Source organism: Marmota marmota, unplaced genomic scaffold (genome assembly GCF_001458135.2).
Source record: "Marmota marmota marmota unplaced genomic scaffold, marMar, whole genome shotgun sequence".
Taxonomy (NCBI): Eukaryota; Metazoa; Chordata; class Mammalia; order Rodentia; family Sciuridae; genus Marmota; species Marmota marmota.
Genome location: NW_025999876.1, coordinates 245,383 through 258,677, shown reverse-complemented (window position 1 = coordinate 258,677; position 13,295 = coordinate 245,383). Strand labels below are relative to the sequence as shown.

Below are 13,295 nucleotides of genomic sequence, written 5' to 3'. Positions count from 1 at the left end.
TAGTAGGAGCAAATGTGACTCCATTTTGTTTTATGACTTCATCCTGTAAAACAACCATGCCAAGTAGAAGAGTCATGACTGGAGCAAGATGTTCTTTTCCTTTTGCTATAAAAACCTTTAAGAACACAGAACTACCTAATGGGTCATTGTTTCTGTAACTAGGGTAATGGGACTCTGTTTCTGTAACTGGGGTGACTGGGCTAACTGTGATTGGTTAGGCTTCCCTCTGCTTGACTGCACTGTCCCGCTTCTGTAACCTGGCTTGCTTGCATTGGCTAGACCCCCTGAACATCCCTTTTGTGGTTTTCAGGCTGATAAGGAGTGCCCTTGCAATTGTAACCTGGCTTGTAACCTCACTTGCTTACATTGGCTAGACCCCCCGAACATCCCTTTTGCAGTTTTCAGGCTTGTAAGGAGTGCCCTTGCAATTGTTCGGGGCTGATCAGGGGAACAGCTTTATGTTCTGGTCAGCCACCACAGGTGTGCTTCAATAAAGGCTTGATTCGATTATATGTGAGTGGTCTGGAAGTCAGTTCATGAAAACCTGGGACAAAGCTTTAACTATAGCAATACAAAATTCAATGAAATCACTTTCTTGGTTTCCATTTTTGATTAGTCATTGTTAGTGCAAATGATAAAATTTGAGTGTTGATTTTGTATCCTCCAACTTCTTTAAATTAGCTGTTAGTTCTAACAGATGTTTTGGTGAGTTTTAGGGTACTTTACATGTAAAATACTGTGCTGTATAAATTCTTTTTTTATTTCAATCTCTGTTTTATTTATTTTAAAATTAAAGGTGAATTTTTAATGGCACATTTGTGGTGTATGTAATTTCCCTAATTTATCCTATTAGTTCATTTGAGACAATTTCCTGTCATAGATTCATAATTTTATTTATCAGACTCCTTTATATCAGACCACATACAGGTGAATTTTCTTCTCCTCAGATTCTGTGTTTGTGAGCTTGCTCATTGTGATTTTCCCATGAATGTGACCACAGACTCTGTACTTGCAGCCCTTAAGGACCACTCCTAAATGCAAGAACAGTGAACTATCTGAGTTACCCCGCAGTGCACACTCCTAGTTTAGGAAGGATGGAGCAGGACTCTGCCTTCTTGTTTGGGCTCTCAGTTCATACACTAATGTCCTTTTCTCTGTCAAGGTCCTGTCTCAATGCTGTCATTATTCTGCTCTTGGTGCTTTGCTGTTCAAAATGCCACCCAGGTGAGGTGTTAGGTGCTGTCCAGTGTACCTGAGAACACTTGGGTTCTGAAATATCTTACTTGGAGAACACACATGTGTGAGGAGCTTTGAGTGGCTTGTGTCACAGTGTTGATGGTGATGATCTCAGTGCTGATGAATGAACCCACAGGGTGCATTGAACAATAATAGCTCTATTCCCAGAACAGGGTCTGTGTGGTTTGTGAAAAGGCTGTGATTACTTTTGATGAGGGTTGTTGGGGCCTAACTGCTTTTCTCATGAGAGCAAAGGGACAGTATTTCCTAATTCAGCATTTGCAGTTTCATTAGGAAACATATCAACTGTGAGGAGTTACAATAGTTTGTTTCTCTTTGAGGGTGTAGTTGAGGCCTGGTTTGGTGGTGTACACCTATAATCCCAGGGACCCACTGTTAAACCACGATGCAAAGAAAAGACCACCAATTCAAATTGTGAATCAAATTAAAGCAAGCTTATCTTTGTATATACGGGAAGTGGCCAGGACTATCTCTCCCAAAAACCCTGGCTAGAAAGTAGCACCCTAGTTCTCTAGGAACACAGTTTTATACCACAAAAAGTTTCAAAGGGTGTGTCATGAGAACTTACAGATAACAGGATTTTCACAAGCATAATACAAAAGAAGATAGAAAGTTAATGATCTATATGGCTTAACATTTAAAGATAGGGAATAAGTTTAGATCCCAACATCAGAATTTATGAGGTACCACTGATGTTTCAAAGAGGGTTGTTATCTGGTAAGGGAAAGCCAGGCATGGGTGAGTTCAAGGCATAGGCAGAAATTCCTCATAAGTTTAGAAATTGCAGTAATTTATAGTAAAACAGAAATTAACTTTTCATGACTTTGTGATGAGATGGCTCCCAATCTTAACATGGAATTAGGCTGGATTCATCACAAGGAGTCCAAGGCAGAAGAATCTCAATTTCTAAGCCAGCCTGGGCAATGTAGAAAGACCATGCCTCAAGTTAAAAAATTAAAATTGCTATGAACATAGTTTAGTTAAATTCCCTGGGTTCAATAAGCAGAAATAAAGAAAAACAAAGAGTGCTATTAAAAAGAATATTCAGAGTGGTATTTATTTCCATATTATAGAGGTATAATGAAACAACAAAATTTGTTTACATTTACTTTGTATGATGATATATATATATTTCAGGTATATAGGAGGAATATGTGCACTACAAACAAAATGATAATCATAATAAAGCTCTTAGAATGTGAACTCTGGAAATTTTGAGCCCACAAAATTATGTGGAACAGAAATGGAGTGAGGTTGGCTGGGGTCAATAAGTTCTGGTCAGCTACTGCCCAGCATTAAGATTGCACTCCAGGGCATTATATACTTGATGGTTGCAGAGGGCAGATCCTAAATTTTCTCACCACAGACATAAAAAAATGATAAATATGTGAAGTTGTAAACATGCTAATGTGTCTGAATGTCTCCTGCTTCTTCTTCATATCTCTGACCTCTGGATAGAATGGAAAGTCCTAGTGTTCTGTTGAGCAGTAGTGCTGAGAAAGGTTACCTTGCCTTATTCCTGATCTTAGATGCACTGATTTCAGTCTCTCCATTGATCATGGTTTTTGTACTTCATTTGGTTAATTTGATGTATTACACCGAATGATTGATGTAAGTTGCACCACCCTTGCATCCCATTTATAAAGCCCACTGGCTAAGGAGTATGACTTTTTTTTTAATGTGCTGTCCAATTCAATTTGTTTTATTTTTTTCCAGGACTTTTGTATTACTAGTTCCTTGGGGATATGGCTCTTTAATTTTCTTTTCTTGTTATGTCCTTCCTTGTGGTTTCAGGGCAATGATTGCCCTCTCAGGATGAATTTTGGGAAGGCTACTTTCTCTTCAGTTCTTCAAAAGAGTTTGAGACAGATTGCTTTAAACTCTTGAAATGTTTTCTAGAATTATCTAATAAGTCATCTCTCTAGTTTAATTTTTCAAAGGGAAGATTTGCCAATCAAAATCATCTTTCTAAAAGATTAAACTATCAAAGTTTTAGTTTCACATTATTTGAAAAAAAAAGCATGTTAAATTAAGCATGTGAAGTACTGCCTCTTCATGCCAGGAGCTGAGTTCTCCCTATGGCAGCACAATTAGCCCAACAACTTCAGTACTCTCTCTTCTTTCTTGGCACATTGCTCTTGCAACATCCTTTGGGGCACTAATTTTCTCAGTTCTTTTGGCCACCTAATTTCTCCAAAGATACTGCCTGCATTAGACACTGAGGCTTACATCAGATTCCTCTGGGTGTTGCCTGCTAGGTGCACCAGGGTTCATGTGGGAGGGATGCTCAGTAGGCAGAACTCTGAAGATGAGCTCCCAGAGGTTATCTGCCATCTCCTTAGCTTAATGAGTCTCATGAGTATCCTTCAAAAACTTCATTTGCCAGATTCCAAAACTTTCCCTCATTATTCCAGCCTTTGCTTGTCTCTATGTTTTGCTCATTATTGTGCCTCTGTCCTGTGTGGCCCTCTAACTATGCCCAGAGGGGTTAGAAGTCCTTGCTCTGAGTGAAGTTTATCTGCAACTTTCCAGGCCTGCAATTCAAAAATCTCACCATGAAGAACAGTGTTGAAAATATTTTCCCTTAAGCTCCTCTCCAGAAGTATGATAGTTTCAGGCCTTACTTTTATGTCACTGATGTATTTCAAGATGATTATACATGTGATGTAAGAAAAGGGGCAAGTTTCATCCTTTCACTTGTGGATATTCCTTTTTTCCTCAGCAATGTCTGGAAGAGACTCCTCTTTCTCAATGTGTCTTCTTGGTGCCCTTGTTCAAATTTTTTCTACCTGACCACATATATTTGGCTTATTTCTTAGCTCTCTACTCTGTTCCATTTATTTAGGTTTCTACTTTTCTGCCTGTGTTGTACTGTAGATTGCTATGGCTTTGTAAAAATATCTTAAATTAGAAAGTGTAATGCCTCCAACTTTGTTTTTCTTCCTCAGCGTTCCTATGAACATTTCAAATTTTTGTGGCTCCATAAATTTTTTTCCATTTTTTGTGTTAAGAATGTTTCTGAGATTTAATAAAGACTCCATCAAATCTACATTTATTCAGGTAGCTTGGATATTTTAACCATATAAATTCTATATAATATCCATGAACATATGATATATTTCCATTTATTTATTTCTTCTTTACTTTTTTCACCAATGCTTAGTTTTGAGTGTACAAATCATTCACTTCCTTGCTTAATTGATTTCTAGAGTTATTTTTATGCAATCAGAAGTGCGGTTATTCTCTTGATTTCCTTTTCTCGTATGTAATTATTTGTGCAGAGAAGTACTACTGAATTTTGTATGTTGATTTTTTTTTCTAGATTTTAAAAATTAATTAATTTGTTCTAATTTGTTACACATAACAGCAGAATGCATTTCAGTTCATAGTACACAAATGGAGCACAATTCTTCATTTCTTTGGTGGTACACAAAGTAGAGTCACACCATTCATGTCTTCATACATGTACCTAGGGTAATGATGTCCATCTCATTCCACCATGGTATGTTGATTTTGTATCATGCACTTTCCTGAATTTATTTATTAGTTCTAAATTTTTGTGGTGTCTTTGAAATGTTCTACATATAAATTATGTTATCCACAAATAGAAATCATTTTATATCTTCCTTTTTGATTGGGATGACTTTGATTCCTTTTTCTTTTCTGATAAAAGTTCCTTTTCCTTTTTCTTTTCTTCCTAGTACTTCCAGTAGTGGGAGGTAGAGCTGTGAGAGTGGGATTCCCTGTGCTGTAATGCAGAATCCAGCCTTATGTTAAAGTCTTTAATACATTTGAGTTGGTATATCAAGGAAGTGCTGGGAGTTTTCAGTGCTATTCTGCATGTAGAAATCTGGTTGTCCATATACCACTCTTAATCCTCACACTAATATTTCAGAACTTGTGTGTATTATAACTGCATTTTTAAAAGGGGTTTTGGTTTGTTTGTTTTGTTTTGTTTTTAGTGGTGCTGGGGATTGAACCAAGGGCCTTGTGCATGTAAGGCAAACACTTAATCTACAGAGCTATACCACAGTCCCTGAAAGAAAAAAAAAATGTTTTGAATGCTGACATGCATTTCACTTTCTATTAATACAAAATGTGTCCTTTCACATATTTCTACATGTATAATATTTTTCTGTTTTTTTTTTTTTTTTATGTTCATTCACTTTAGGCTTGTGAAGCCCTGATGTCCTCTTTACCTATTGCCTTATGATATATGTCTTCTCTCAAATAAGACCAAATAATATTTTATATTTAAAATAATATATTAATCCATTTGTTTATAAGGTGTTTTAAATATACTTTTATATATTAGGATTGTGTTTGACTTTATAATATATTATGTATATTATACTTTATAATATATTATTTATTCTTCTTTTGTGTGTATATTTTTGTGCATTATAGTTTTGTGTACTAGTGGGACTTTGTTACATATTCACACATGCACACACTATAACAATGTAATTGGCCAATATCATTCCTCAGTACTTCCCTGTTTCCTCCCCTCCTCCCTCCTCATGCAAACTTTACTCTACTGATCTCATTTCTATTTTTAGGAGACTCCCCATCTTTTCTTTCTTTTTTTCTGTCTACTTCCACTTATACACTTGACCTTCTGAGTTTGACTTATTTTATTTAACATAATGATTTCAAGTTTCATTCAGTTTCCTGCAAATGACACAATTTCATTGTTCTTTGTGGCTGACTAAAACCTCATTGTATACATACAACACATTTTCTTTATCTATTCATCTATGGATGGACACCTAGGCTGGTTCCATAGTTGGAAGCTGTTTTGAATTGTGCTGCTATAAACATGAGTCTGCGTGTATCCCTGTAGTGTGATGACTTTAATTCTTTATAAATCCTGAGGAGTGGTATAGCTGGGTCAAATAGTGGCTCCATGCCCAGTCTTTCATGGAACCTCCATACTGACTCCCATAGTTGTTATACTAATTTACAGTCCCAGCAACAGTGTAAAAGTGTTCCTTTCCCCACTTCCTCTCCAACATTTATTATTATTTGAACTCTGCATAATTCCTCTGTGTATCTCACTTACAGGAATGTCTTTAGGTCACTTGAACATCTCTATCAGGTTTCTGAATGCTCAAGTCTTCAACTGCTTATGTGTGGAATACCTTTCCATTCATCCCTTCCTACTGTGACTTCTTTCTGCCATGTTTTGTAATTTTATGTACATGAGCCTGTCACCTCCTTTTCCAAGTTAATTCCTGAATGTTTTATTGTTGTGCCCTTGATTAATAGTGTTGCTTCCTTGGGGTCCATTTACAGACTCCACCTAAGTGGTTTGAAGCCCAGCTGTACCCGCCGCCTTTGGTCTCAGTGAAGTGAGCCTTTCTCATGTCACTTTGGAGATGAGGCAGCGGGTTTCCCATCTCACTGAGCACAAATCCAACAACCCTGCAGCTGCTGGCCAGCTGTCTAGCACCACGGTGAAGTATACAAGTGCCCCCTTTGCTGTGTTTTCTTTACATTAGCTAGTTCCCTGAGAAAGCCTACAGATAATGCTCGTGGATCTTGATGAAGGCATAGTGCCATGGTTTCTCTCCCCAAACTTAACTCTTTCTCCCTGTCACCTCCGACTCTCAGTTGTCACCTCTGACACCTATGGGATGTGAGCAAAGGAGAGAAGTACATTTCTCCTCCTCTGCCCTCTGACACACCTAAACATGATGTTCTCCAGTCAGAGCTCCTCCAGGGTGTGCCCACCTTGGCCTCTGGCCACTGTCAAGAGAGAGACCTCAAAAACATATTGGAAGGAAGTCAAGGCAAAAGACAATCATGTTTATTCTTTTTGTTGCTACTATTAGGAATTTTTTCTTTATTTCTTCCAATTGCTCATGGTTATGTTATAGAAATCACCGTCTTTTTCTATGGTTTGTATTCTGCATCTTAGCTGCACTCATTTATTAATTATAGCAGTTTATTGGGAAAACTTTAGGATTTTTTAAACAGATAAGATCATGCTATTGGAAAATTAAGATAATTTTGTCAGTTATTTTGTTAGATGTATTTTATTTATTTTTATTTAATTCATTATTCTGGCTGTGACATACAGTTCTTCATTAAATGAAAGTTGTTAAAGTAGGAAATTTTTCTTGTTCTGATCTTAGAAAGGAACTTTCAGACATTCATTATTGGTCATTGTCTTTGCTTTGAAATTTACTGTAAGACTCTGACTGTTCAGAAGTAGTATCCTTCTTATTATTCTTGCTATTCAAATTCTTTCCCTGTTCCTACTGTTTCCCTAAGTGGATTCCCATTTCCTTCAATTTCCAGTTTAATAACCTATCATGAAACTATACTGAGTTTTACAGAGTGCCTCTTCTCCACCAGTGGAGAGGATCATCAGTGATTTTTCTCCCTTATTCCTGCTATCGTGTATTGTGACATGATAGATTATGTTTGTGTGTGGGCATTGAAACTCTCTTGCTTTTTGGGATAAGTGCCAGTTATTTATGCTATGTAACACTTTCAGTGTGCTGTTAAACTCTGTTAGATAGTACATTTCAATGTTTTATTAGTACAATCTAGTTATTCATATGTTGGGGTTTATTATGACACAGTCATACAAGCATGGAACATAATTTACTCTAATCCCGTCCCCAGTGCCTCCTCTTTCCCTCCTCTCCTCCCTCCCTAGTTCCACTTCCTCTGCTCTTCTGATGCTCCTTCTGTTTATAAATCTTTTAAATTGATCTCCATAGATACCCATAAAGGTACAAACACTGTGATATACTCAAATATGTAGACAGGACAATTCAATATATTCATTCCACCATTCCTCTCTTCTCCCATCCTTATTCCCTTTTTCTCAGTTCCCCTCCTTTATTCCACAGACTTCCCTGCTTTTTTGATGGAATTTCCCCCTTTTTTTCTAATTTTGCTCTTCCACACATGAGGGAAAGCACTCAACCCTTGATTTCTGAGTCTGTCTTCTTCACTTAGCATGATGTTCACCAGTTCTATCCATTTACCTGAAAGGGCCATGATTTCATTCCTCTTTATGGCTGAGTCAAAGCCCATTTTGTTTTTGTACTGCATTTTCTTAGTCCATCATCTACTGACAGGCTTCTGGGCTAGACCATGAGTGGTCAGAGTGAATTTCTCTGCTGTAAACATTGATGAGCACATTTCACTGTAGTATGCTGATTTTACTTCTTTTGTATCAATACCAAGGAGTATGATTTTAAAAATACTCACCAGGGATATCTGTTTTGTGTTCAATATTCTATTTTTATCTTTGGTTTTGGTATGAAGTAATGCTAGTCTCAAAAAATGAGTTAGGGTATACTTTCTGCCTTTTATCATATAAGAGTTTTGTAAAAGTTATTTTTTGTGGTACTGGGATTTGAACCCAGGAACTTTATATCTGAAGTCCATCCCCAGGTCTTTAATTTTCATTTTATTTTGAAACAAAGTCTTGCTGTTTTGCTGAGCTTAGCATCATACTTTTAAAAATTTGAAGAATGAAGTACAAGCTGCATTGATTTTTCTTTGTGATGTTCTGTTTAATTTTTCTTTTTTTTTGTCAATCTCTATGACTCCATTCTTTCCTAAGTTTGTGTCTAATTTATTTTGCTTGTGCTGCGTCTTCAATGTGCAAGCTAAAGTGACTGTTGTGAAGTCTTTCTTGTTTGAATCTTNTTTTCTTCATATTTGATTGGTAAAGATTTCCTCTGAGACAGTACTTGGTACAGGTACTGCAATGTATTTGGTGAATCTTTAATGCATTTTTCCACAAATGGTTTCAACAAATATATTAAATTATATTTACTCATTAAAAGACAAATTGATTAAATTACACATTTTATAAAGGATTCATGGAATAATAGGTAAATGAAAAATCAATTAATAAAAAAATCTCATATTCAAATAAAGTGACATTAGAGTAGGCAGTTTAACTTGTGTCACCCAGATATGAAGAACATTTGACCTAATCTTGAACTTCACTCAGAGAAATTAGAATGATGCTGAAAGACAGCTTTATCGTTTCCCTGAGAACAACTGTCTAACCATTACTCTCCTCACAGCGTCCTTTACCTGCTTGTTCCTGAGACTGTAGATGAGAGGATTCAGGAAGGGAGGAACCATGGTGTAAAAGGCAGAAAGAACCAGGTTTTGGAGGGTGTCAGAGGCTGCTGAGGACCTCAGGTACACAGATGTGCCAGAACTGAGGAACACGGAAAACACGAGGATGTGAGGGATGCAGGTGGAGAAGGCCTTCCCTGGGGCTCTGATGGGAAATTTCAGCACAGCAGAAAATATGCGAATATATGACATAGCAATAAAAAGGAAGCAACCACCACAAACAACCACAGCAGAGACAAGAAGGAGGACCATGTTGCTGGTGGTGTCAGAGCAAGAGAGCCTCATCAGAGAGGGGACATCACAGAAGAACTGGTGGACCACGTTTGACTGGCAGATGGACAGCTGGAATGTGTTCCCAGTGTGCACACCTGCATACAGCACACCACTGAGTAGGGAAGCTAGAGTCATGCGGACACAAAACTGGGCGTCCATGATGAGGGGGTACTGGAGTGGCTGGCAGATGGCCACATAGCGGTCCCAGGCCATGATGGTGAGAAACAGATATTCAACACATGCGCAGAAAATGACCAAGAAGATCTGGGTTGCACAGCCAGTCACTGAAATGGCCCAGTTGCCAGTGAGAGAGTTGACACAGGCATTGGGGACAGTGATGGAAATGTAGCACATGTCCAAGATGGACAGGTTCCTGAGGAAGAAGTACATGGGTGTGTGCAGGTTCTGGTCAGCAGTGGTGACGGTGACGATGAGAAGGTTCCCTAACAAGGTACCCAGGTAGGTCATTGGGAATACTGTGAAATAGAGGAAACTCAGATCCCAGCCATCAGGAGAGCCCAGGAGGAGAAATTCAGTTACCATGGTAGCATTGGCCATTTACTGGAAATTATGGTTGTCTGAGAAGATAAAGAGAGAAGAGGGAGGAATGGAAAAGCATGAATAATACAATTATAATGAATAATACAATAATATTCATGTCCAGAGTGTTTTCTTGTATTTTGCAGTAGTTTTTCCTGGAGAGGAAGGTCACTCTTGTTTTTCTGATATGTTTACTCATTTCTGAGCAGAGTGCACCTCCATGTGTAGGTGTGGAGGTCTGCAGCCCAGGGTCTGGGTGTGACCTGCAAGGCTTGTCCTCAGCTCCCCATCAGGCCTCCCCTGACCTCCTGAGACTCCATGCAGAGCACTTCGTGGGTTGCCCACCTCCTCTCCTGCATGGCCACCTGTGTGACCATGTGTGATTTAATGTTGTCTTTAATACATTAGTTGCTTTCATTCTCTTCCATAAACACATTTCTAACATTATTTTGACATTTTATCAGATCTAAACAATTCAAATCATGAATAACTATTCAAATTATAATTATTTTTTAATGTTTCTGCATTAGAACATGACCATAACCTTGAAGTACTTAACACCAGGAACATGAAAAACTTTTACTCATGGAAAACCATCTCAAGAATTCAAACTTTCCCCTCAGGCTCACTGGACCATTTTGTGGAAAACTGGGGTGACCTGACTGACCTTGTACTCTCCTGCTGTTCCCCACTCTCCCTGCTGCTTCCCCAAAACATGGACGGGGCTGTCTCACAGCCTCATGCCTTCAGACAGGGACCTGTCCCAGCTCCCACTGGGGCTCTCTTTTCTTTGCCAACACATCAGTGTGATGTCTTTAAAGTCTCCTGGTTCCAGCCCAGCCTACATTCTCCTAAACTTCCATTTTTTACCTTAATATGTTTTTACTCTGTGTTCAGCACCATGAAGTTGAAGATTTCTTTTCCTATATAATGGTTTGCTTACTTTTTCTTAACACCTTCCATTATATTCCTTTCTTCTCAAAGACATCATAAGTATACACAATTATACTGACTACATTTCCTAAAGGAAGTTTTTGCTCGTAGTTAAAACACTTCTTCAGTAGCTCCAACAGTTCAATATTGAGTCTCCTATATTGTCATTTCCTCTGACCTCTGAAAACCTGGGTTCTCCTCAGCAACTTGCCAGTTTAACTACACTCACCCTTAGAAAAGCCATCTTCCTGTTGAGCCTGCTTGGGCTCCACTGGTAATGTGTGTGTCCCCAAGGTTAAAGGGTGGGTGTCCAGACACAGGTAGGTTGGTGTTAATTTCACAGTGGGGGTGAATTTCCAGTGGTCCCACTCAGTCTACCTGCAATCTGTTTCTCCCCTGCCTGATTCCTCCCTGACACAAACCTGAAGCTCACACCTGAGTGACATCCTTGTTCACAGCATGCTCCTTGGACTTTGGGACTCAGCCTCTTTTCTACTTGACATGCTGATTTGATTTTCTCCATTACTATGTATTCGGCTAGAAAGGAGACTCAAATGATAATTTTTCTCTGGGAACTCTGTACAATTTAAATTTTTCCCACTTTTATGTAATGTTAGAAACAGTGCATCATACTACCCTTCACTAAATAAGTATGTATTCATCAGTCAAAACTCTAGTACAAATTCCTTGACTTTGAACATTGTATCATTCACATTTTTCTCCTTTTAGTAGCAAGTGCATGACTTCCTGCCCAGTGGTTAGTGAACTAATTCCTGGTGACTTTGTTGACTGACTACTCACCTTCACTGGCTTTCTGTACTCTACTTATTCATAGATAATGAGCTTCCAAGCAGGCTCTGCCCCCTCGACACTGATGTAGCACATGCAGTGCAGGATGCTGTGAGGTCATGCAAGCCCAGGGCCCTGTGCACTTGCAAAGTCAGCTCTCTTTAAAGCAGTAATTTGTCAACCGGTGTTTACCAATGATAAAAATATGGCTACAGGTGTTTTAGATGCTGAAGTTTTGGAAAGAAGAAAGGTATTGGTATTTTTAAATAATTTCATTATCATGAGAGAAGTAATACAATGATACAAAGTGTAAGAAAGTAAATAAATTTGACTAGTTCAGAAGATGTTGGGTGATGAGACAAATCCATATTGAAAACCTTGCAGGTTTTCATCGTTCTATACTGACTTCTGAGCACTCCAGAGGTCCTTGCCAACCACCCCTAGACATTTGTGCCAAATATAAAACAGACAATTCAATATTTATTTGGGATCTGGAAGCTAGCACAGAACTATAGAGACATTTTCTTTGTTTCTAGTTTTTGCTACTAAAACATGTACTGTTTTTGTTTCTCCAAAGGAACTTAGTAAATTCTCCATTTTGAATTGTATGAGCTTAATTGATGCTCTTCTTTGCTTATGTGATTCAACTCCAACTTGAAAAATTCTTCTCTAAATTTGACTTACTGTTTTCCGGGATGAGTCTCCTAGGAAAATTCAGATTATGGATGTGATACAATAAATATATGCATCACCACCGAATGTTCGTGGGCACTCAGAGTATTCCTGCAGATGTACAAAATATGGTTACTTTGTGAACCTAGAATATATAATATAAGAATTAAGGTTTAGTTTCTGTAGCTTGACCTTAACAATTTTAGAGTGTTCAGAACTACATTCTACTTTAAAGGGTAAAAGTTATCATTGAAAAATTCCCTCAGAAAAGTCCAAAGAATGGGTCATAAAGCAAATCTCTGGTAACATGAGCCTCAGGAACAAAAGTAGGAGAAGTTAGCATGTGTTTAACGCTCAAGTATAAGAGGGTTGGCTCCAAGTGCTTTCCTCCTAAAGTGGGGACAGCTGGGAGCTTTCCCTTTTGTTACTTCTCTTGACAGTGCTTAACATGAGGAAAGGTATGACACACAGATTGCATGTAAAAATGTAAAGATTTCTAGGGTTTTAAGATACAGGTATTCATTATTTCCTAAATTACATTTTTCCTTATTAACAATTATGGCTTAGTGCTGTTGATCAGCCACAGAGGAATGCTGAGGGGTACTTTATTACTTCTTGACCTTCATAAGGTTCTTCTGAAAGCCACACAAGTCTCTTTTATTTTCCTTTAATTCTACCAATAGGCACACATCCTCATACTCACATCTAATAAACCT

The 13,295-nt window shown here is 38.1% G+C and overlaps 1 protein-coding gene across 1 annotated transcript; it reads right to left on the bottom strand.

Moving 5' to 3' along the window:
- Positions 1-9,267: 9,267 nt before the first annotated feature.
- Positions 9,268-10,203, bottom strand: LOC107160678 (olfactory receptor 14C36-like). The gene has a single exon (XM_015507323.1). It carries the CDS (start codon positions 10,201-10,203, stop codon positions 9,268-9,270), a length of 936 nt encoding a protein of 311 aa, XP_015362809.1.
- Between the last annotated feature and the right edge of the window lie 3,092 nt (positions 10,204-13,295).

Excerpts from the sequence above, each read along its gene's own strand:
- LOC107160678 (XM_015507323.1), bottom strand. The coding sequence starts at position 10,203 with ATGGCCAATGCTACCATGGTAACTGAATTTCTCCTCCTGGGCTCTCCT.